The 20,902-nt window shown below is 47.9% G+C and overlaps 9 protein-coding genes across 9 annotated transcripts; 5 read left to right on the plus strand and 4 right to left on the minus strand.

Moving 5' to 3' along the window:
• Positions 1-446: 446 nt before the first annotated feature.
• On the minus strand, positions 447-3,505 carry VE01_04404 (uncharacterized protein). Its single transcript, XM_018273878.2, has 5 exons — positions 3,282-3,505; positions 3,038-3,209; positions 2,546-2,982; positions 2,144-2,469; positions 447-2,090 (listed from the first exon to the last, which is right to left on the minus strand). Exons 1-5 carry the CDS (start codon positions 3,437-3,439, stop codon positions 574-576), a joined length of 2,610 nt encoding a protein of 869 aa, XP_018131193.2. The 5' UTR covers positions 3,440-3,505; the 3' UTR covers positions 447-573.
• A 268-nt stretch (positions 3,506-3,773) lies between these two features.
• VE01_04405 (uncharacterized protein) lies at positions 3,774-5,820 on the minus strand. Its single transcript, XM_059463614.1, has 4 exons — positions 5,741-5,820; positions 5,188-5,689; positions 4,504-5,132; positions 3,774-4,450 (listed from the first exon to the last, which is right to left on the minus strand). Exons 1-4 carry the CDS (start codon positions 5,745-5,747, stop codon positions 3,834-3,836), a joined length of 1,755 nt encoding a protein of 584 aa, XP_059319761.1. The 5' UTR covers positions 5,748-5,820; the 3' UTR covers positions 3,774-3,833.
• Positions 5,821-6,284: 464 nt separating this feature from the next.
• On the plus strand, positions 6,285-7,884 carry VE01_04406 (uncharacterized protein; the record flags this gene model as incomplete). The annotated part of the gene is made up of 1 exon (XM_018273880.2): positions 6,285-7,884. The coding sequence occupies exon 1, from the start codon at positions 6,859-6,861 to the stop codon at positions 7,882-7,884; it is 1,026 nt and encodes a 341-aa protein (XP_018131195.2). The 5' UTR covers positions 6,285-6,858.
• A 423-nt stretch (positions 7,885-8,307) lies between these two features.
• Positions 8,308-9,730, plus strand: VE01_04407 (uncharacterized protein). Its single transcript, XM_018273881.2, has 5 exons — positions 8,308-8,530; positions 8,605-8,698; positions 8,766-8,820; positions 8,877-9,079; positions 9,134-9,730. The coding sequence occupies exons 1-5, from the start codon at positions 8,490-8,492 to the stop codon at positions 9,707-9,709; spliced, it is 969 nt and encodes a 322-aa protein (XP_018131194.1). The 5' UTR covers positions 8,308-8,489; the 3' UTR covers positions 9,710-9,730.
• Positions 9,731-10,077: 347 nt separating this feature from the next.
• On the plus strand, positions 10,078-11,257 carry VE01_04408 (uncharacterized protein). Its single transcript, XM_018273882.2, has 3 exons — positions 10,078-10,421; positions 10,471-10,683; positions 10,740-11,257. Exons 1-3 carry the CDS (start codon positions 10,290-10,292, stop codon positions 11,181-11,183), a joined length of 789 nt encoding a protein of 262 aa, XP_018131191.1. The 5' UTR covers positions 10,078-10,289; the 3' UTR covers positions 11,184-11,257.
• Positions 11,258-11,505: 248 nt separating this feature from the next.
• VE01_04409 (uncharacterized protein) lies at positions 11,506-13,227 on the plus strand. Its single transcript, XM_018273883.2, has 4 exons — positions 11,506-11,654; positions 11,713-12,089; positions 12,173-12,581; positions 12,650-13,227. The coding sequence occupies exons 1-4, from the start codon at positions 11,592-11,594 to the stop codon at positions 12,956-12,958; spliced, it is 1,158 nt and encodes a 385-aa protein (XP_018131190.1). The 5' UTR covers positions 11,506-11,591; the 3' UTR covers positions 12,959-13,227.
• A 32-nt stretch (positions 13,228-13,259) lies between these two features.
• On the minus strand, positions 13,260-14,806 carry VE01_04410 (uncharacterized protein). Its single transcript, XM_018273884.2, has 4 exons — positions 14,477-14,806; positions 14,310-14,419; positions 14,133-14,244; positions 13,260-14,078 (listed from the first exon to the last, which is right to left on the minus strand). The coding sequence occupies exons 1-4, from the start codon at positions 14,650-14,652 to the stop codon at positions 13,322-13,324; spliced, it is 1,155 nt and encodes a 384-aa protein (XP_018131182.1). The 5' UTR covers positions 14,653-14,806; the 3' UTR covers positions 13,260-13,321.
• A 306-nt stretch (positions 14,807-15,112) lies between these two features.
• On the plus strand, positions 15,113-17,629 carry VE01_04411 (uncharacterized protein). Its single transcript, XM_018273885.2, has 4 exons — positions 15,113-15,740; positions 15,804-15,872; positions 15,927-16,372; positions 16,452-17,629. Exons 1-4 carry the CDS (start codon positions 15,594-15,596, stop codon positions 17,374-17,376), a joined length of 1,587 nt encoding a protein of 528 aa, XP_018131183.1. The 5' UTR covers positions 15,113-15,593; the 3' UTR covers positions 17,377-17,629.
• Positions 17,630-18,195: 566 nt separating this feature from the next.
• VE01_04412 (uncharacterized protein) lies at positions 18,196-20,836 on the minus strand (the record flags this gene model as incomplete). Its single annotated transcript, XM_018273886.1, has 2 exons — positions 18,196-18,886; positions 20,775-20,836. The coding sequence occupies 2 exons, from the start codon at positions 20,834-20,836 to the stop codon at positions 18,196-18,198; spliced, it is 753 nt and encodes a 250-aa protein (XP_018131180.1).
• Positions 20,837-20,902: the final 66 nt, after the last annotated feature.

The raw sequence follows: 20,902 nt of genomic DNA on the forward strand, positions 1-20,902 counted from the left end.
ACAAGAGAGGGTGAGTGTTCGCTGTTTTGGCGCGGGGAGGTGGACGATGTGCATTTCGCTCGTGTTTTTGTGGTAGGAGGGATGGTGAAACCGCCGCGTACAGTGCATTCTAGCATGGGTTGTGTATGGCCGCAGACCTTTAACACTGAAAGAATTGGAGGCCGCGCTGGCGACGCAGATGAACTCGACAAGCAAGGAATCCTCAGACGACTACTACACCGAACTTACGCTAAACGCGGTAACTAATGCTGCTGGCATCACCTTGGAAATCATAGACAATAAAGTTCATCTAATCCACCCGAAGTAGAGGCGCTAAACCAATGTGAGCCAGGACGCTGAAAGCCGCGCCCCGCTTGCCGTAGCATAGTTTACTATATATGAACGTTATGTGTATTATAGTTTGATAGTTAGTATTACATATCAAACCATGTATAGTTTAGTCTACCCTGTTCTCTGCCTAAGGGTACCCCTCTAGAGCCCTGTAATAGTATAGCATAGCTCTCATTCTAATAAAAGTAGTGTGGATTTGTTATCAAGCAGATATCATATGTAATCTATCAAGTATAAATCCTTTTACTCCGTGCTGTTTATCAACTTTATGCAATTAGTTAACAAATCCGCCCCCTCGTGTAGCAACTCCCATGTACCCATGCGGAAGATATAGCACAACACCTTTAGCATTCCTGTGCAGCCATTAAGACGGTGGAAGGCTACATCCTCTGGGGATTTGATCCTCTCAGTCGATCTCAAAAAGTGCTGCATATCTTGGATGTGATCGTCGATGGTAGATCCCAGCGATGCTGGCACATGTGCAGGCCCATCAGCGACGTAACTGTAACACCACACTACCAAAGCAGCATAATAAAGCACCCATCGATGAATAGGCAGTGTGGTATTACTCGTTGCATAGTTAGTAATGAAATTGTGATCACAGACTTGATTGCTTTCTGTCGACTTGCAAAAAACCGAGCATAAAAATCGAATGGCGTAAAACGTGGCTTTACGAGCTTCCATAGTCGGCGCCCACTCATTCTGGATTCGCCGTCGTGCAGTCTCAACTTCTTGCTTCCGCATAATTCGACCTAGCACCCGGTTTGCTCCAGCGGTTATCTGGCATTCCAGAATGTTTGCATGAACGCTTAACTGAGCTAAATGGAAGAGAGCAGACCTGGACCCAAGGAGGGCGTCGGCATCTTGGGTCCATTTGGACATATCGTTTGAGATAGATTGTGTTGTGTGTTCGTACGTTCCTCTCCACAGATCAAACGCTCTTGTGATGGATCTCCGCCACTTGGTACCTCTGTCTGCTCCGTTCGACTTCACGTCAAGAGAGCTAATCTGCATCTCCCGTTGATTCATGTGCCAGCTTACACTGAGCAACCCACATAGCAAAATTGATCTTCCAAAGGCATTGGTATGGATCTCTTGGTCATTTAAAGTTCTTTGTAGACCCTCGACGAAAGGCAGAGGTTTAACGCCATTTAAACGAAGCATGGTCTCAACCTTACGTACTTCGTCAACGCTCGTTGCCGACCATAAGGCGTCATCACAAGGCAATACTAGGCGCATCTCATGCGTAACCATAATCATTGAATGCCCGAACATTGCTGCATGAGTAGAGTCAATCATGAAAGCTGCGAAAGCAACACGTCGGGTAGCTTCCCTCTCTATCCACTTCTCCCACCACAAATCTGAAGATGACCTCGACGTCTGGTTTTCGGGATCATTTTCTTCTTGGTTTGGAGGTGTGTCCAATGGAGAACTTCCGACTAGGAAGCTTCCTCGACGCATTAACGTTATAGCCGTGGCGTGATGGATGTGTGCTCGTTCATGGAGAGCCCTCGAAGAGCATGTTTTCTCATATGTCTCGAGGAGCAGCAGTGTTTGGAATACCCAGAGATTGTTTGTCTGTATATGCATGCTGCTGAAGACCTCCCATCTCAAATACCACGCTAGAATTGTCGAGAATTCAGTTGCCGACCTGGCCAGAGCATGATCCTCCGATTTCATGGAGCAAGACGCGCCGATAATCATGATAGCAACCAAGAGAAGATTAGGGGTTTTGTCTGGAGAGAACGTTGGTCGGTGCACTAATCATGTTTTGTTACTCTCGGTTTATATTCTTTGACAGTGGTATACTTACAGATTGGCAACTGAGAGTGGAAGTTCATCCAATAACTATTGATATATTCTTGCATCATGTTTTGACTCATAATATTCAAATCCTGGGAGGGATCTCTGTGGAGGGTGCTGTTCTGGAAATTTAACTCAGGAGTATGCTTATTGCCAGTAAGCCTATCTCGTATCAGATTGAAAATTTCTTTGCTCTTCTCATTTGATAGGGCCGCTGAAGGGAGGTTGGTCTCATAGGATGCCGTTCCTATAGTTAAAGGAAACTGAGGAAGATAGCTCTCGCTAAAAATATCAGGATTAGGGCTTTCGGAAAATTGGCTTTGTGTATTTATGCAGCTGTTTATATCAGTTAACCATCCACTGCACGCACAGCTTTAGACAAGCTGCATCTATGTCACGAAGGCAAGCTCACCTTGGAAAACTCCCCGTACTTAAATTATCACCATTCCTTGAGTTGTTTGGTTGGTTTCCGTCGAAAAGAAACTGTATAAAATCATCAGGCATCGTAAATACCGAACGAGAGTATCTGTCACCACTAAACTGAGGTATCGCTGTTGGGGCTGGCAATCCGGTTCTCCAGATTCCAATATCTGGAAGCTGTTCTTGCTGGAATAGGGTGATATTTTGGTTTAATTGGTTGGAATTTATTGGCAGTGGATTAGGTACCTCATGAACGATGAAAGCGGATGTGTCTTGGGGTCCAGGTTGCTGCATTGCTGTTGATTTAACATAGTGACAGCCTGTCTGCGCCCCGTTTGGAGGATATTGCGGTCGTATCTGGACTGGACAATCTGGATCTAAAGTAACATCGGAGGTATAGTCCATCAACTCCGGGGATCGTGTCGAGCCCTGCGCCAGATATTAGATTACCAGGCTGGATTTAAAGCAAGTTTATAAACCTTACACTGTGGTTGGTACATGGCGTCTTCGAACTGCCGCTGTGTTGCTGCAAAAACTCACTCATGTGACGAGTCTCGTGCCGACTGTGCAAGTCCTCTCGAACAAAACTGCGGCAGCAATTTGGAACATGGCATCTGAAAATCTCCTTTGGGTCGTGATTTAATTGATGACGGCTTCTGCACAAAAAGTATGAGTATATCTTGCACCAGGGCAGGTCTCCAAGTAATTAGAAATCCAGTGTTTCTTACAGATGCTCTGCTCGAGAGTAAACCTTGCTACAACCCTCTACTAGGCATTGGTACACTCTAGAGGACCGCCGGCGGCGGGCCTGTCTTCTAGAGGAGGAATGTTTCGACGATGTCGAAGCGCTGTCCTCATGGTCGAAAGTTATGTGGGATTGGCTCATCCTTATAATATCAAATTTCAGATGTTACTGAGTTTCAAAAAGTTTTGAGTCGAAGCTGGCTGAAGTGTGCAACTTAAGCAGCAGCCTGGAGTTTAACCCGCCAGGAGCAAGCCAGAAGGACCCATGCAAGCCCAAGCCCAAGTGCGGGGAGGTGGCGGGCGTGGTTGACCCCACGCGATTTACCCCCACGTACCCCACTCACACGAGGCCGTTATTGTCTTCCAAGACAATACATTCCAAGGTTGGAATGTACAAGTATAGTTAGTGGATACCGATAGAGCATGTGCCGAAAACGATTACTGGGCGGAATTAAACCCTCTGCATTATACGACGCTAATAATTGACGCATACCCTCGCTACTAGTATTCTTCTGGGTTGGAGATGTCTTATGTTTCTAAAGTCCACTGATTAACCCAGACAAGAATTCCACGAGACCTGCAGCACCAGGATCTGGACAATTCTTCCAGTCATCACCACCAACGTACACTGAGCGACCTAAGCTGGCTTCCATCCCTCTCGTGCTCTCGCATCCCTTCCTTGCTGCTGCCACAGCCATTACCACATCCTGCGTTTCAACCATCTTCTCCACAAACGGTTGCAAAGCATCCACTAGGGTACGATCTCCAGGCTGGGCGGGTGTATATTTACCTAGAGATTTAAGAGCACCCTTTAGAGCATTTGACCACACCTCAGCTGTTACTCGGCTTAGTGTAGGCGTTTCTTGAAGGGAAAGACTGTATGCCAAGGAGTTTAAAAAGATGGCGTATATTGCCCCTGATGTCCCATCCATACTTGATTCCACGATGTACGCAATCTGGCTGACAAATTGGGCAACGTCGCTGGACATTCTATCTTTCTTGATATGAGCGAGAACAGCTTCTGCGCCGGCTTTCAGACAGAGTCCACAGTCGCCATCACCGACCATAGTGTCATACTTTGTGATTTCTGGTTCAGCAGAGATTAAGCCGACGAGGCCTGACTCTAACGCTTTAATTGCTCGACTAGTATTAACTGCTTGCCAGTCAGTTGAGTCATGATACGAGAAGAGTCTTGGGGGTACTAGCAGGTCAGATTGCTAGACTGAAACTCTCCTATAGCCTCTTCATTTGGCTGCTGTCTATCCTCTACCTTATCAACCCATGTACTTGGTTGAACAGCAGCTGACCAGCCAGTGGCCTGTGCCGGCGCGTCTAATAATTTCAGCATCGAAATTTGAGACTCTAGACCCGTGTCTACCAATCTAAGAAGCGAAACGCTAAATCCCAAGCCGTTAAGGCTTGACATGAAAGTCCCAGTTAAAATTCGGACTGGCTGGAGGGAATAACTATTTTTTAGTTGAGAGCAAACTTCATCAGTTATACAACCGAATTCTAGTCCACTCACGCCTCCCAGATTGTTGATGAGTAGCACGGTTGGTTCCCCTGGCTTAATGTCAACGTATGCGCGGTCTTTATCGGTTGTATCTAAAAGTTGGGCAAGCATCTCTTTGACAAGGCCAGGGAGACCAGTTTTCAAGCGCCTGCATCCTTCTTCGTTATGAATGCCCATCCCAAGCTCAATATCGTCGTCTGCGTTGAAGTCATCTCGAGCTAGTGCGCGACCGGGAAGGTGAACATGCGCAAGAGAAGCCCCGACGGTAACAAGGTTCGAGGAGACAAGATTGGCAACATTGGAAACTGCGTCTAGAGAGGCTCTTTATGCCATCTCGTCAGCAATTACCACTTCCCAAGAACAGACAGACCACGTACCCGGTTGCGGCTAAAGCACAAGCAATCTTGTGAACTAGCACTGTGCCAGCAATACCTCGTCTCCCCAGTCTACCGCTTTTCGCTCTCCCAACACCTACGTCGTCGCCCACAACCAACATGTCAATCTTAATACCTTGCGCTCGACATTTCTCAACCGCCATGCCGAAATGCAATGCGTCACCGGTATAATTCATGACGATAACCATGACCCCCTGCGTATTGTCCACGCGCCGCATTAGACATTGGTAAATCTGCACTGTAGAAGGGCTTGCAAAAATTGATCCCGCCACGGCACCGCTTAACATCCCATGGCCGACGTATGCTGCGAACGCTGGTTCGTGCCCGCTGCCCCCGCCCGATATGACTGAAACCTGGTTGCTCTTTGGCTTTTTGAGGTAGACTATTTTGTGCTTCTCATCAACTGCTACTGAAGGGTTGATCTTTGTGAGGGATCTTAGCGCAGCAACGACCAAGTGATTGGGATCATTATGAAAGTGTTTTGCTGTTGCGAGGTTAGTTGGGTTGAGTGAGGCGTGAGAAATAGTGCGCTTACAAGCCATAATGCTGACCTCAAATTTATCTTGGGAGCTGGGAGAACGGTACGGAGTTACAATCAACAATGCGTTATTTGATATTATCCTTAGCAATTTCTAATTATCTGATTATACACATCTGTACATATATATATTTTGACAACGCGACCCGCTCGCAGAGCCCAGTACGAAATCGTCGCGGAAATAATTACTCCGAAGCGAATTGCCCCCAACTCCATCAACAGACAACTGAAAATTCACAAATAGCCACCCCACGCCCCTCAAATTTAGGAAAAGGCACGGTCGTAATTAAAATGATAAGTGTATTGCTCAACTCAATTTTTCGCCAAGCCTATGGGGTTCAAATCCTAGTCCTCGGGGGTATTGGGGTAGAGAGGAATCCGCAGACCCAAAACGTAGTCCCGTCTTTGAAGGTACGTCTATGATTCAATATTCTCTGCACGTCTAGCCCAAGCTGATCGCGTGATCTTCGATAGATCCGCAGTTTTCTAGACCATCCTGCCGCACGCCTCGCGATACGGAGGGGCATAAAAAGTTTGGTTACGCAGCACTAAATTTGGGGTGCAGGAAGCAGGAGGCCAGAAGTGGAAAGTAGAGTTAAAAGTGGGAGTTTGCAGTACCGGCGCTGACCCGCGGGGTTGACTGTTGGCAATAGTCGTTGAGTGGCTTCCGACTTAAATTTGGGGGCAGCGCGGGGAATGAATGGCATGGTAAGGCGACGGGACCAAACTCTGGTTGCCCGCCGTTCCCACAACCCACCAGAACCCCAACCCCCCCTTACACAAAACCGACACGCGACACTTGATTTCATGCTAGTTCACATCTCATTAGTGTGGGGGTTCAACAGCGGCAATTGACAAACAGACGACTTTGAAGAGTGAGATAGCTAGGCCGTCAAGAAGCTGTGGGTTGCCATCCTTCACCTGGGAGGAATGTCGGGCGGCTACTAGAGGGCATTTGAGGAGTGTCTGCCCACTTTCTTAAAGAACACTCACTACCTTCGTAACGAGCCCACAAACCGCTTGGCAGGAGCCCAATATCATTTGTCGACTTTGCATCCACCAACGAGAAACATAATTCTGTGACAGGTCTGGTGTTTTTAGCCTTCAAAACCTTCATGATATCTTCAAGTACTACTTCCCAACAAAGCACCATGACACCATCAATTCTCGAGCCTTCCATGAGCCGGGCAAACGGCCACTCACAGGAATTTCCGCAAAGCGCAGGTGTGAAACTCATCCCTGGCTTCTACGTCCCAACAGTCGCATTCTTTGATCCAGATACCGAAGCTATCGACCTCGCCACAACAAGAAAACATGCAATCCGGCTCTCGCAGGAGGGGGTCACTGGTCTCGTCACACATGGCAGCAACGGCGAAGCAGTCCATCTTTCCCACAATGAGCGCATGCAAATCAACAGCGCAACCCGCGAGGCTATGAACTCTGTCGGCCGCTCAGACATGCCACTCATCGTGGGCTGCGGCGCACAATCAACACGCGAGACAATACAGCTTTGCAAAGAAGCCTCGGAATCAGGCGGCCAATTCACGCTCGTTCTTCCGCCCAGCTATTACGGTGGCCTCCTCACTAAGGAGTTGATCATTCAGCACTTTAGAGACGTCGCAGACGCATCACCCATCCCGATTATCATCTACAACTTCCCCAGCGCCTGTAGCGGGCTCGATCTCAACTCCGAGGCAATTATTACCTTGTCGCAGCATAAGAACATCGTCGGCGTGAAGCTGACTTGTGGAAATACGGGTAAACTTGCTCGCGTTGCTGCTGACGCATCAGCCCCCTTTTTAACTCTAGGCGGCTCGGCAGACTTTACGCTGCAGACAGCGGTTGTGGGTGGTCATGGGATCATTGGAGGATTGGCAAATATTGCCCCAAAGGCATGCCTCAAGGTCTTGCAGCTTCAAAACGCCGGGAAGGCGGCCGAAGCAGTAAGAATGCAGCATGTTGTTGCCAGAGGGGATTGGGTTGCTATCAAGGGAGGGTTTGTCGCTGTAAAGGTGGGACTGCAGGCCTATTATGGCTATGGCGGCCTCCCGAGGAGACCGTGTGCCCTTCCTGAAAAAAAGGATCTGGAGACGATGAATTCTGAGCTTGCGGAGTTAATGCAGTTAGAAAACAGTCTATGATTTGAAATATAGAACTAGCATTAGCGTTGAGTTCTATACAAGCATCTGAATTATCTGATCGATGTGGCCTCCTCCTAACAGAGCTCACGTGAGGTTTGTTGACTTACTCTTCTTGCGCGTAACGTAACTGCATTCTCTCGGTCGCAAGGGATGGCAAGTAGTGCCAGTACGGCCTAGGACAGGTGATTGTGTTGAACGTAGCGAAGTCTCCATGAACATAGGCAATAGCTTGCAGAGCGCGAGATTACTGCAGGCGCGCCAAAATCGCGAGACCTCGGCAACAATCCGAGATCACCACAACGTAATGGTTCAAACGCCAAGAAAGCCATGACCCCCAACCGCGTGGGGCCCCCAAACAACCCCGCACTACCCATGGCAATCAGCCTCCGATGACCTGCAGGATCGTGTGGTGCCCATGCATTAGTTCGGCAGATCCAATCCGGGGCCGTGGGGGTTGCGCTTGGCGTTTTGTTCGTAGTCACGACTTATCTCGTCCTCAAAGAATAATAGTTTCTCCAACTTACGTGACCACTCCCTCCTACCGACATCTATCACTTTACACATTTACTTCTACGATATCGAAAAATCACTCGATACTGACCAGGATGAGCGAAGCAGTTGATGTGCTGCTTTTTGGGCTTGGGGCGTAAGTCTGCCTGGTGGGAATTTGTCGATGTATCCTGTATCGTGGCCTATTCGGAGCTGACCAGCACTACACAGCATTGGGTCCTTCTACGCCTACATACTCACCAAGTCGGAAAATGTTCGTCTGACGGTGGTTGCCCGATCAAATTACGACGCTGTTAAAATGAATGTGTGTATTACAACACAACAACAGGAGGCCCCGATCAGAACGAAAAAGCTAATGCATCGGCACTCAGGGTCTCACCATCAACAGTGAAGTTTACGGGTCACATACGTTTCGCCCATACAATGGTATACGCGCTACGACCCAGACAATCTTTCAAGTTATAGACTGACAAGACATATAGTAGTAAAAACTCCCGCAGAAGCAAGGGGGACATTCGATTACGTAGTGTGCTCACACAAAGCAATTGATCAAAGTTCAGTACCGGCACAGGTAGCACCAGCCGTCGACGCAAAGAAAACAACCCTTGTCGTGATACAAAATGGAGTAGGAAATGAGGAGCCGTTTAGGCAGGCCTTTCCTGATGTCACCATCATCACATGCGTTGTGAGTTTTCTTGACCTCATTTTACCATATTTTATCACTCCTAACGCACCGTAGACATGGGTTGGTGCTCTCCAAACTTCGCCCGGGGTGATCACGCACACCAAATCTGAACATACTCAAATTGGACTGTATCCAAACGAAAAGGTAGACAACGCACTGGAACAGGGTTGTTTGGACGCCTTCACAGGTTTCTTGAGGGCCGGCGGAACACCTTTCGACGTTGTTGAAGACATGCAAATCAAGCGGTGGGAAAAAGTAGTCTGGAATGCCGCCTGGAACTCAGTCACGACCCTAACGCTCCTTGACACGCAATCCTGGCTCAGTTCTGAAGGCGGGATGTCCTTAACCCGCCAATTAATGACAGAAGTCATTGACGTAGCGCGCAAATGCGGTATACCCTTATCCTACGATTTGATTGACGAGCTAATCAATAAGATATTGAAGATGCCGGGGATTCATAGCAGCATGCATGCTGACCGCGTGGCCGGAAGACAGATGGAAGTTGATATCATTTTGGGCACACCGCTGAGGAAGGCTAGGGAGTTCGGCATGAAGGTGCCTATCATGGAGACTATATATACGCTTCTTACGGAGTTGAACGTGTATTTAAAACAGACATCAAGTCCGTGAAATGAGGCATGAAGATAATGCACTTACCTGCGAAGTTAATACTGCATCTGCCGTCTTCACATGTAATTTTGGCCGATGACGAGTGTCCACCTCACCACTACCAATACTGCGAGTACACAGCTTCACAGCGGGTAACTCAATGATAGTGTAATTTAATTACGGTGGTACTCAACATTCGCACTTTCTAAAGCGTCAGTTTTGCCCGACTCCACCAAGACCCTGCCACTAAACTCCGGCCGGCCTTGCACTAAAATTGGGGTACATATGCTCCATCAACCACGCTAACACGGTTGAGTTGGACTCCGCAGTTTAGCCGGCTCTAGCTTACTCCTCTCCAATCACCCCTGCATTCCCCCCTCACTTCCCAAGGGGGTCACCCCAATAATCCCAATCGTGGAACCGCCAGCCTGTTCAAGACAATGTTTCGTACCGCCATGCCACTAATACTATGAAACATTATCCTCGGACTCTTCCTCTCCGTACCGCCATGTCACCAATGCTATAAAATACAATCCTCCGATACTCCCTCTCCGCAGCAAAACGCAATATATCGCAACAGCTTTAACTATCCAGGATCAGTATGGCGCCTTCAATTTTGGATATGTTCTCTCTGGCCGGTAGGACAGCCATGTTCACAGGCGGAACTCGTGGGATCGGCGCATCAATGGCCGTTGCATTGGCCGAAGCAGGCTCAGACATCATTCTCATTCAAGTAGTTCCATCCTTCCTGGCGTTCATGCCCATGAGCTGACTCGTAACAGAGAGACAACTCGAACACAGCTACCAAATCAAAAATAGAATCGCTAGGAAGAAAGGCAACCATCTACACTGCGGACCTAGCTTCATCTACAGAGGTCTCCGCATTAACAAGAAAGATTCTCAATGATGGTCATGACATTGATATTCTGGTTACTTGCGCCGGGATTCAAAAACGCCACCCTGCCCATCTCTTCCCTCAAAATGATTGGGACGATGTTCGTGCCTCCAATCTCAGAAATCTTCATCCTTCACACTAACCCCCTTTGCGCAGGTCCTACAAGTCAACCTCTCTACAGTCTTTACCCTTTGTCGCGACGTTGGAGCGTACATGCTCAGTCGCAAACCGAACGCGGCGGGCCACCGAGGAAGCATAATCAACGTGGCATCTCTATGCTCATTCCAAGGAGGGATAACTGTGCCAGCATACGCAGCAGCAAAGGGTGGAGTGGCACAACTGACAAAAGCTCTCTCCAACGAATGGGCAAGCAAGGGCATCAACGTCAACGCAATCGCGCCCGGTTATATCGCAACTGATATGACTGAGGCGTTACAGAACGATAAGGAGAGGGCGGAAAGTGTTTTATCGAGGATCCCGGCAGGCAGATGGGGCAACCCTAATGACTTTAAGGGCCCTGTTATTTTCCTTGCGAGTTCTGCGTGTGCGTATGTGTCTGGGGAGATATTTCTCGTTGATGGTGGGTGGATGGGAAGGTAGATGGGAAGGTAGATTGAAATATTCCACAATTAAATCTTGTATATGATAATGTCAACCAAGTATTTATGAATTGCGACGGATAATAATTTTCGCTCTGAACTCTACTATCCAGTTATTGATTCTTACTCGCTCTTTTAGAATTCTGGCTATGGCGAAACAAACGATAAAGTTGACTAAACTTTGCTGTTCTACACTGTATTACAAACCCCAACAACCCCAAAAATAGCAAGCAAATACGAGTGGCCCACCCCCACGCTTCCTTTTTGGGGAGAGACCCGAATAACGGAAGCTCTTAGCCAATATTTTGTCATAACTATGTATTATTATACTCTTCACACTGAGTTTTTACTCAAATCACTCTAAGTTAAGGAAAATTCTTTACCATTAATAGGGCAATAGCCAAAAGCAATGTCTACAGAAGCCAGAACAATCCAGGCATCCTGCCTGCACGGCGTTCGCGACCTCAGAACCGTAGGAAACCCAAACCCCGCACCAAAATGGCCCTTTGAAAACTGAACCCCAAACCCAGGAACAACGCTTTCTCGAGCCACCGCTCCCTAGCGAGTTGCAAATCGCAATCCGCAGCACCGGAATCTGCGGATCGGATCAGCACTATTACAACCACTTCGCAAATGGCGATATCCTGGTCCGGGAACCTCTGAGTCTTGGGCACGAGTCTTCCGGCATCGTAACCTCTATTGGCTCAGACGTGCCTTTAGGGAAATTCGCCGTCGGTGATAGAGTCGCACTTGAGGTCGGTAAGCCATGCGAGGAATGTGGGCTTTGCAAGGAAGGCAGGTACAATATCTGTCCAAAAATGAGCTTCCGGAGCAGCGCGAAGAGCTTCCCGCATTTCCAGGGGACGTTGCAAGAGGCGATCAATGCGCCGGCGAAGTGGTGCCATCGGTACGTTCCATGCCCCTCTTTTCAATTGTGTTTCTGCTCATGCGTATATAAATCATCGGTGGCTGACGGAACGATTTTAAAAGGCTCCCACCATCCGTCTCCACCGAAGAAGGTGCTCTCGTAGAGCCCCTCAGCGTTGCAATCCATGGCATCCGCCGCGCAGCTCTCACTCCAGGCGCGACTACGCTCGTAATCGGGGCCGGGGCGGTTGGATTACTCACAGCTGCCATGCTACGGGTGACAGGATCCTCGAAGATCGTGATCTGCGACATCGAAGGGCGGCGCGTCAATTTCGCCACAGCGAACGAGTTTGCGGATCTCGGCTTCGTGGTCCCCATGAGGCGCGGATCAACTATTGAGGAAAATCTCGAGATTGCTCGGGAGACGGCGGCTTTAGCTGTCGGAGCGGTACGGGAAGGTGAGGGGTTCGCAGGCTTTGATGCTGTGTTTGAATGCACAGGTGTTGAGGCCTGCATGCAAACTGCGATTTATGTACGTCGTCTTTATGTATTTTCAACTTATTGCATGGGTTCAACTGTACTGATTATATGCCAATACAGGCAAGTCGACCAGGCGGAAAGGTGATCATGATCGGGATGGGCACGCCTGTGCAGACTCTGCCCATGTCTGCCGCTGCATTACGGGAGGTGGATCTGATTGGTGTTTTCCGCTACGCAAGTACATACCCATACGGGATCTCTGTACTCGCGGGCGAAAATAAAGATGCGGGACGGAGCCTGCCTGATATCTCGAAGCTGATTACGCATCGATTTTTGGGACTGGATAGCATTCCGGAAGCTTTTAAAATGGCCGGGAGGGGTGTTGATAAGAAGGGGGACTTGGTGCTGAAGGTCGTTGTTAATATTTGAGAGGCGTAGAGACGGGCTAGGTGATGATCTTTTGGATAGATAAAGCTATTCTATGAATTTGGTTTTTTACTTGACCCTGCACTCGAGGAAATGGTGGGTTGTTACCACTGCTCAGTTTGTGGGAAGGTGTAATTATTCAATAGCCTTTTAGCTTTGAGTTCACCTTGTTACAAGTCAATTCTACTAAAGCCAAATAGCGCACAGCACCTCCGTCAATTACGCTTAGAGAATTGCATCAATTTAAAAGTACACATAATGAACACATGCAGCAAATTTCGGAAACTATTCAGAATATACAGAGCATAGCTTTATCATTTCCTAAAAGACCTCCCCGTAAAGAGTCGCCTTGTGGATATAGACCCTCTACCACTCTCTTATACTACCGTCCGGACCAAAAAACTCCTTACACTGCCAGGGCTTCGTGTCTTTACTAATCTTCCTCACCATCTCTTCATCAATCTCAATACCTAAACCCACCCCTGTCGGCGCGTTGACATACCCATCCGCAATGTCAAACACGCTCTGATCCTTCAAATACGTAAGTAAATCAATTCCGTCACCCGACTCAGTATTATAATGCATGCCCAAGCTCATCTCCAAGATCGCAAAATTCGGCGTCGCCAATGCAACCTGTAACGAGGCCGCAAATGCAACAGGGCCAAGGGGACAATGCGGCGCGATTGCGACGTCGTATGCCTCAGCCATAATGGCGATTTTCCGCGTCTCGGAGATACCGCCAGCATGCGCAATGTCCGGCTGCAGAATATCGACCGACGTGTCTTCGAGGAAGCGCTTGATGTCCCAACGCGTGTAGAGGCGCTCGCCAAACGCGATCGGGATGCTTGTGGAGTCTGCAAGCTGCTTGATGGCTTCCGGGTGCTCACAGAGAAGTGGCTCTTCGATAAAGAGTGGACGGTGGGGTTCTAATGCTTTGGCCAGCTGTTTCGCCATGGGCTTGTGCAGGCGGCCGTGGAAGTCGAGGCCAACGTCTAGGCCTAGGGATTTTACAATGCGGAGGCGCTCGACTGTGGCGTCGAGGACGGAGGGTGAGTCGACCCAGTTTGTGTCCTCGGTTGCATTCATTTTGACGCATTTGAGGCCCTGTGCTATTCGTGCTTTGCTGTAGCACGAGTTAGCAATTGGTCGTGAGTGAGAGGAGTGCATGATCACGTACGCGGCGATTTCGACGTCGGCTGGCCTGTCACCCCCAATCCAGGCGTAGACCTGTACCTTATTTCTGACCTTCCCACCGAGCAACTCATAGACTGGGACTCCGAGAGTCCGGCCTTTGTTGGGCGAAGATCCTCAGCTTTCGTATCCTGCCAATTATTCTTCAATGGAGGGGACTAACCTTTGAGATCCCACAAGGCAATGTCAATTCCAGAGAGTGCAGACATAAAGACCGGACCACCACGGTAGAAGCCATGTCTCCAGAACATTTGCCATATATGCTCAATGTTACTTCATTTTGTTAGCAAGGTATACTCAATAGGCAGCCAACATGAATAAACGACGCACTTTGCTTCCTGGCCAATAAGTCGCACAATCATCTCGTCTAGTGCACCCTCAACAGCGAGATCGTGGCCCTCGAGGGTGCCTTCACCCCAGCCGTACTGCCCAGCGTCATCACTGATCTTGACCATCAGCCAGCGAGGCTTAACGCGGAAATATTCGATGCTTGTGATTTTGGCCATTATGAAATGAGGCAATTAGTCGATGAAGGCTTTTAGAAAGTCGCACGGTGGGGAAGGGGAAAGGCGTATGATTGATAGATATGGAAGAGTAGAATCGAACAATGAGAAGCATGAGTGATAGAATTCGTGGCTGTCCGCCAACTTGATGATTAACTGTTCTGCACGGACATACCCTGAAATCGGACCGTGGGGGTTTCCAATTAGTGTAGCAGCTGCTTTGAGCCTAGCGTCGTTATGGACCTGCCTCGGAACACCCCCAACGTTTTCTGGCCCATCGATTAGACCGCGTACTACCAATCGCCACATTCAGACTAGGTCCCGACTTTTCGGTCCAACGCCGAAATGTCCGATAGATTATTACTAGTGGGTACCAACGCAAATATGTCGTTACCCCGCATATCCCACGCTACTACCCGCCCCCACGCTCCTCCGAACTCCCTCAAACTTCTTCAAACTTCTCCAAACTCCCCAAACTCCCCCAAACTCCCCCAAACTCCCCCAAGCCCTACCTCCCCCAAGCAAGCCGTTGTCGTCAGCTGCATTGTTTTAAGCTGTTCTAGACTTCCGCCCTAATTTCGGGGGTGGGGAACTGTTGATTGGCAAATACACCCCTAAGATCCAAGCGTTGGGGGCTAGATCGCTTGGCAACGAAAGCTCTCCCCCCCCCAAAAAAACCCACCCAGTTTATTATTGTGTTCGCAGCGGATCATGGAGGTTGTCAACATCTCACCGCTACCCCCGAATCTTTCCCCTTTTGAGTTCGATGAAGGTAATGGAAACCGCTAACCCCCGCATCCCGTGTCAAACTTAGAAGAGCTGCGAGTCTGGGGTAACACACTAGTTCCGTGCAGAGCAATATATGACCCTCTCGACATCATCTAACCTCCTCTGAGCCCATCTTCCCATCAAGACTCATCCCGCATTCCTGTAAGAACACAACAATGGCGCCAATCGACGTTCTTAACGGTAACGAGGACGTGTCATCCATCGGTGACAGCAAGACGAGCTCAAACCAGATCGAAGATAAAGAGTCTGGCACCAAGGGGGCTCAGGTCAGCGAGGAACGAGTGGTTCTCACTGAGCAAGATGTGAGTCCATCTTTAAAGTGTATCTACTTAGAGACAGAAGAGATTACTAACGCTCGCCAATAGAACAAACTCATCCTTCGCAAAACAGACAAGTCAATTTTAACAATACTTGTCTGGGTGTACTTCCTCCAGGTCAGCATTCTACTCTACTCGCAAAGCCCCACGCAGCCCACTAATTTGACCTAGATCCTCGACAAATCAGTGCTTGGATATGCTTCTCTCTTTGGCCTCCGAGAAGATACTAAGCTGAAAGGCACAGAGTACTCTATGGTCGGCTCTATAGCCCCAATCGCTCAATTATGTTGGCTCCCCTTCGCCTCTGCCGTGATAGTCAAGGTGCCTCATCGTATCTTGATGTCTATACTCATCTTTGGTTGGGGTCTTGCGCAGACCTGCATGGCTGCATCTCACAACTACGCTGGGCTTGTCACCTCCCGCTTCTTCCTCGGTCTATTCGAAGCTGCTTGTCTGCCACTTTTTGGCGTTATAACTAGTCAGTGGTACCGTCGCGCTGAACAACCAGTTCGTATCGCAGCTTGGTATGGAACTAACGGCATGGCAACCATTATTGGATCTGCACTTTCTTTTGGTCTGGGTCATATTCCTAGTAGCACTCTTAGGTCATGGCAGATGTAAGCTTCATTCTAGCCTCCCTTTATGTGCACTCCAGTGAAGTGGATGCTATGCGCATAGTAGCTAATTTCTCACTAGTATTTTCATTTTCGTTGGACTTGTTACTGTTATTACTGCCCCGTTCGTTTACTGGAAGCTCGACAACGACGTGGAAAGCGCACGCTTCCTTACTAAACACGAGCGCGCTCAAGCTATTGAGCGACTTCGCGCAAACAATACTGGTATTGGCTCTCGCGAATTCAAATGGAGCCAAGTCGTCGAGGTCTTCCTTGATCCAAAGACATACCTCTGGTTTGTTTTAGCTCTTCTCGTTAATGTTGGAGCAGCGGTGAGCAATGTCTTTGGTCCACTTATCCTAAACGGACTTGGATTTGACAAGTACATCACGTCGCTACTTAACATTCCTTTTGGTGCAGTGCAGCTCTTGGTTATTCTCCTAGCGAGTTACGCTGCACATAAGGCGAAGCTAAAGGGTGCTATCCTAGCTATCCTCATGCTCCCCGTCGTTGCTGGATTAGCCATGCTATATGCCCTTCCGCGAAACAGCGCCAACATTGCCCCTAATCTAGTTGCATACTACCTTCTCGCGTTTCTCTTTGGTGGAAACCCCCTCCTTATCACTTGGCTCGTGGGTAACACTGCTGGAACAACTAAGAAGACGGTCCTAATGGTTATTTACAACATCGGTATATCTGTTGGCAACATCATTGGCCCGCTATTGTTCAAAGCATCAGATGCTCCAAGCTATCTTCCAGGACTGCGCGTTGTACTGGGCTTGTTCTGCGCAATGGTTGCTGCTATCTTAGCACAGTGGTTCTTACTCTTCACCATGAACAAAGGCCAAGAGAGGAAGCGTGTTGCGAACGGGAAGCCAGCGAAAATCACTGATCGCTCCATGATGGACCAGTATACCGCGCAGGATGACATTGATAGCAGAAATACCGACGCCGCATTGCATGATCTAACTGATCGCAAGAATGACGAGTTTGTGTATATCTACTGATGAAACTGTGGCTGTTAGAGTATTATGGTTTTGGTTATTCGTGTACGGAAGCAGAATTTATTCTTTATTTGTTTATTATTAAACGATAATAACTACTGGCTCAGACAGGAAACCGCATTTTTCTCGAGGAAAGGCTTCGACATTTGATCGTGACCTGTGTGCCACATAAATGTGATAGACGTTTCTCAGATATGTTAATAATATGATACAATGTTAAACGACGACATAATGCATATGCAACAAAAGTATATAGGCTATAATTTCATAAGACGTTAGCAGTAACACATCAATACGGACTAATGCGTTGGTGGCCAAGTGCATGGTACGACCATACTCGAGAGGATTGATTTTCGAAACTGCTCCTTCTAAATCTTTATTCCAACTGATTGTCCAACGGTTAGAGAATCTCTTGCAGGCATTATTCAAATAAAGCTCCACTTTGCAAAGGAAGCCTCTAGTACAAGCAGTTCTTCTGTAACGCTTAGATCTTCTCTCGTTATAACGCCCTTTCTACTCTAGGTCCCTAACAACCTCTTCTCGAACCACCCTTGTGCGCTTACGGTTCCTACGACATGCTTAGGAGTATACATACCTGTGGTCACATAACTACATGAGCGCATTATACAATATATAATATAATATTAGCGTAGTGTTTTTTGCTACAGACAGCGATTTTATGGTAGTTGGCATGTTAACGGAGGGAGCCACAGCTCTAGGACCTGATGTACACCATTTTGCAGTCCTACGAGAATACATTAGATCTCTATAGTAACCGGAATTTCTGTTTAAAAAATCCTTACCCTAAACTTTCTCCGCCTGTTACATCCTAGGGAGCGCAAAATGCTCGTTCTTTGCCTTTGCTGCTATCTCCGTAATAGCAACCACATCATCATGCCCAAACGCCGCCGCCATGTGCTCTAGAGACACGCCCTTAGTCTCCGGCGCCCAAATGAAGATATAAATCCAACCACAAACGACACAGGAGCCAAAGAAAAAAAACGTGCCATACCCAATGCTACTAATCATGTATGGCGTAGCCTTCGTAATGACCAGATTCATGACCCACTGCATCGATGCCCCCAGCGTCGCACTGACTGTGCGCACATTTAACGGCGCTGCTTCGCTTAACAGGATGTACGGGATGCCGCCAAAGGCAGAAGCATAGCCAATGGAATAGATATATATGAATGCAATAGCAGCGATAGCACCACTATTGATCTGCTGCGTGAAGCCGTCCGGATGCGTGATCTTGACATAGGCGCCGACGAAGAAGAGCGAAAAGCTCATGATCCCGCACGAGCTCAGTAGGAGGGTTTTGCGGCCGATACGGTCGACTAGGAAGAGCATTGAAATTGTGGCAGACACAGATTTCACCACGCCGTAGATTCCTGTTGCGAAAAGACCAGTGTCGGTTCCTGTTACGCCTAGTGATTTAAATATGAGCGGTGAAAAGTAGTTCATGCCGTTGATGCCGGAGAGTTGCCAGAGAATTGCTGAGAAATCAAGCCAACTATAAACATTAGTAGTCAACCCTATATGGTAATTTAAGATGTGGACTGCCTAGGTACCACTTAGTATATAGTAACAGAGTTATTAATTCAATTGCCTTTTCCTATTCTAATGAAGCTACGTAGTATTTATAGGCTTGTAAGAGCCTACTGCAACCCCATAAACCCTCGAGTAACCCATTGGGAGGACCATAGGGAACGCTGGCTTCTACAGTGCAGATAACTAGGTTTCTAGGGCCAAAATCAGGGGGTTTATCTAACGCCCGGCCTGTTCCTTAATACTGGCTATGCTAATTAATTATATTAAAAAGCATCTTAAGACTAGCGTAAAAAAGGAATGTCTATATCCCTTATGTTATATACTACTTATAACACTTTAGACTCCTAGGCCTATTTTTAGGATGCTTACTATATTAAAGAACTACGTTTAAACTGTGTTACTAAGAAAAGAAGGAGAGAAGATAGTAAGGAAAGCATGCAAGACACGAAGGACAAGGCTTTAAGCGTTGTGAGCAAGAAGGTAAAGAATGAGCATAAGAAGGGAGAGGGGGAATATGCGGAATCTACGACATCATAACTAGATAATATCATAGTATCATTTTCAAATTGCAATTGAAACTGTGGTCTAGAAGTAGGCGATGCCATTAGAAGCCTATATGTATACTAAAGGGCATAAGAAGGATAGAGATCCTACTATCTTATGTATATAGAGCTTAGAAAGCTCTAAGTGTAAATACTACATTACCTAGTATATAGTATATGTTCTAGTAGGTTCTTATCTAGCCTCTAGCCTTTATAAATTGTCTATCTTACTATTACTAACCTCTAGAGATAGATCTCCTAGTTCCTAGCTAAATAATACTAGAAACCCCTCCAACTTAGCTAACTCCCTATTTGCCTAAGGCTTCCTTATACTATATGCCTAAGGCTTATAATTAACCTATAATAGCCCTAAGCCTTAAGGGTGCTATATAACAACTATAACTAACCTAAGTAAGGAGTGATAGTGATAGTGGAGTGGTGGGATAACAATATCAGGATCTGCGCCTGCGGGGTCTTTATAATATGGAAATTGGGGGGGGGGGGGGGTTGGCGGCGAGACGCGCATTTACCCAGCAGTGTAGAGTTCAGAGATCAAAGACTCAATTCTGGCTGCTGCCTAGAACGTGCATAGGATGTCTGCATAGATGTTGGAATTACAGCCATGGCATCCAACATAATCGACCAAAGTGGAATGTAGCACTGCACCGCATTAGCGTCTCCAGTGCCTGGCGCTATGGAGGGCCTTGCAGGGCCTAACGGGTGGTCTAGCGGGCCATGGTTGCATAGACATGAAGTACCTCTCCACACAACGCGTTTGGTGGAGTACAGCCAATGACGGTGCAGAATGGTGAGGCACTCTATATAGCACAAAGTAATTCCAACACGAGCCGTCTACAGGGTCCTTTCGTAGGATTGAGTTGGCTATAGGGACGATTAGCCAGAAGTTGTAGAATTGGACGAGTGGTATTTCTATTCGCCGAGTCTGTTTAGGTCTGTTTGCCGGGTCTGTTTGCTGACAATTATTTATTGCGCCGAAGGGGTGTGCAACTGGGTTTTCGCATTCCTTTAGGTGCCAAGGTGTGATGGTGAGTCTGGATGTGGGATACACGGTTGGAATGGCTGTGAATCCCAACTCCACCACAATCTAACGGGGTTCCTGCGCAGTGGCTGTGTGATATCGGACGATTCCACGGCGCAGCAGTACAGTGCAGCAGTACAGTAGATCCGGTTCACTCGGGCGATTTATCCTAGCGAAGAAGCCAAGGTACAGAACAGAACAGAACAGAACCCTAGCATCTACAGTCCTATTCTCGCCACCACGGCGTTGACAGCATCGCTTCCACGTACTGCACCTGCGAGTACGAATGTTGTTCGACGTTGACGTTGACGGTCTCCGAGACGAGGGTCATGTTCTCCCACAATACCAAACTCACATGGACAAACTGCTAATGTCTGTGGTCACATTCATTGTGTGC

Source organism: Pseudogymnoascus verrucosus (genome assembly GCF_001662655.1).
Source record: "Pseudogymnoascus verrucosus strain UAMH 10579 unplaced genomic scaffold scaffold_17, whole genome shotgun sequence".
Classification (NCBI taxonomy): Eukaryota; Fungi; Ascomycota; class Leotiomycetes; order Thelebolales; family Thelebolaceae; genus Pseudogymnoascus; species Pseudogymnoascus verrucosus.

What these genes read in the sequence shown, in the direction of transcription:
- VE01_04404 (XM_018273878.2), bottom strand. Translation starts at nt 3,439, where the DNA reads ATGAGCCAATCCCACATAACTTTCGACCATGAGGACAGCGCTTCGACA. An exon ending in CGCCATGTACCAACCACAGT is followed by an intron (nt 2,983 to 3,037) that starts GTAAGGTTTATA and finishes TATCTGGCGCAG; the next exon opens with GGCTCGACACGATCCCCGGA. An exon ending in AGTACGGGGAGTTTTCCAAG is followed by an intron (nt 2,470 to 2,545) that starts GTGAGCTTGCCT and finishes TGATATAAACAG; the next exon opens with CTGCATAAATACACAAAGCC.
- VE01_04409 (XM_018273883.2), top strand. Translation starts at nt 11,592, where the DNA reads ATGTCTACAGAAGCCAGAACAATCCAGGCATCCTGCCTGCACGGCGTT. An exon ending in GCGTTCGCGACCTCAGAACC is followed by an intron (nt 11,655 to 11,712) that starts GTAGGAAACCCA and finishes CCCCAAACCCAG; the next exon opens with GAACAACGCTTTCTCGAGCC. An exon ending in CCGGCGAAGTGGTGCCATCG is followed by an intron (nt 12,090 to 12,172) that starts GTACGTTCCATG and finishes CGATTTTAAAAG; the next exon opens with GCTCCCACCATCCGTCTCCA.
- VE01_04411 (XM_018273885.2), top strand. Translation starts at nt 15,594, where the DNA reads ATGGCGCCAATCGACGTTCTTAACGGTAACGAGGACGTGTCATCCATC. An exon ending in TGGTTCTCACTGAGCAAGAT is followed by an intron (nt 15,741 to 15,803) that starts GTGAGTCCATCT and finishes GCTCGCCAATAG; the next exon opens with AACAAACTCATCCTTCGCAA. An exon ending in ACTCTTAGGTCATGGCAGAT is followed by an intron (nt 16,373 to 16,451) that starts GTAAGCTTCATT and finishes ATTTCTCACTAG; the next exon opens with TATTTTCATTTTCGTTGGAC.
- VE01_04410 (XM_018273884.2), bottom strand. Translation starts at nt 14,652, where the DNA reads ATGGCCAAAATCACAAGCATCGAATATTTCCGCGTTAAGCCTCGCTGG. An exon ending in CTTATTGGCCAGGAAGCAAA is followed by an intron (nt 14,420 to 14,476) that starts GTGCGTCGTTTA and finishes AACAAAATGAAG; the next exon opens with TAACATTGAGCATATATGGC. An exon ending in GCCGACGTCGAAATCGCCGC is followed by an intron (nt 14,079 to 14,132) that starts GTACGTGATCAT and finishes CTCGTGCTACAG; the next exon opens with CAAAGCACGAATAGCACAGG.
- VE01_04407 (XM_018273881.2), top strand. Translation starts at nt 8,490, where the DNA reads ATGAGCGAAGCAGTTGATGTGCTGCTTTTTGGGCTTGGGGC. An exon ending in ACGACGCTGTTAAAATGAAT is followed by an intron (nt 8,699 to 8,765) that starts GTGTGTATTACA and finishes ATCGGCACTCAG; the next exon opens with GGTCTCACCATCAACAGTGA. An exon ending in TACGTTTCGCCCATACAATG is followed by an intron (nt 8,821 to 8,876) that starts GTATACGCGCTA and finishes CAAGACATATAG; the next exon opens with TAGTAAAAACTCCCGCAGAA.
- VE01_04408 (XM_018273882.2), top strand. Translation starts at nt 10,290, where the DNA reads ATGGCGCCTTCAATTTTGGATATGTTCTCTCTGGCCGGTAGGACAGCC. An exon ending in CAGACATCATTCTCATTCAA is followed by an intron (nt 10,422 to 10,470) that starts GTAGTTCCATCC and finishes GACTCGTAACAG; the next exon opens with AGAGACAACTCGAACACAGC. An exon ending in CTCAAAATGATTGGGACGAT is followed by an intron (nt 10,684 to 10,739) that starts GTTCGTGCCTCC and finishes CCCTTTGCGCAG; the next exon opens with GTCCTACAAGTCAACCTCTC.
- VE01_04405 (XM_059463614.1), bottom strand. An exon ending in TGTGCTTTAGCCGCAACCGG is followed by an intron (nt 5,133 to 5,187) that starts GTACGTGGTCTG and finishes GATGGCATAAAG; the next exon opens with AGCCTCTCTAGACGCAGTTT. An exon ending in TCAGTCTAGCAATCTGACCT is followed by an intron (nt 4,451 to 4,503) that starts GCTAGTACCCCC and finishes ACTGGCAAGCAG; the next exon opens with TTAATACTAGTCGAGCAATT.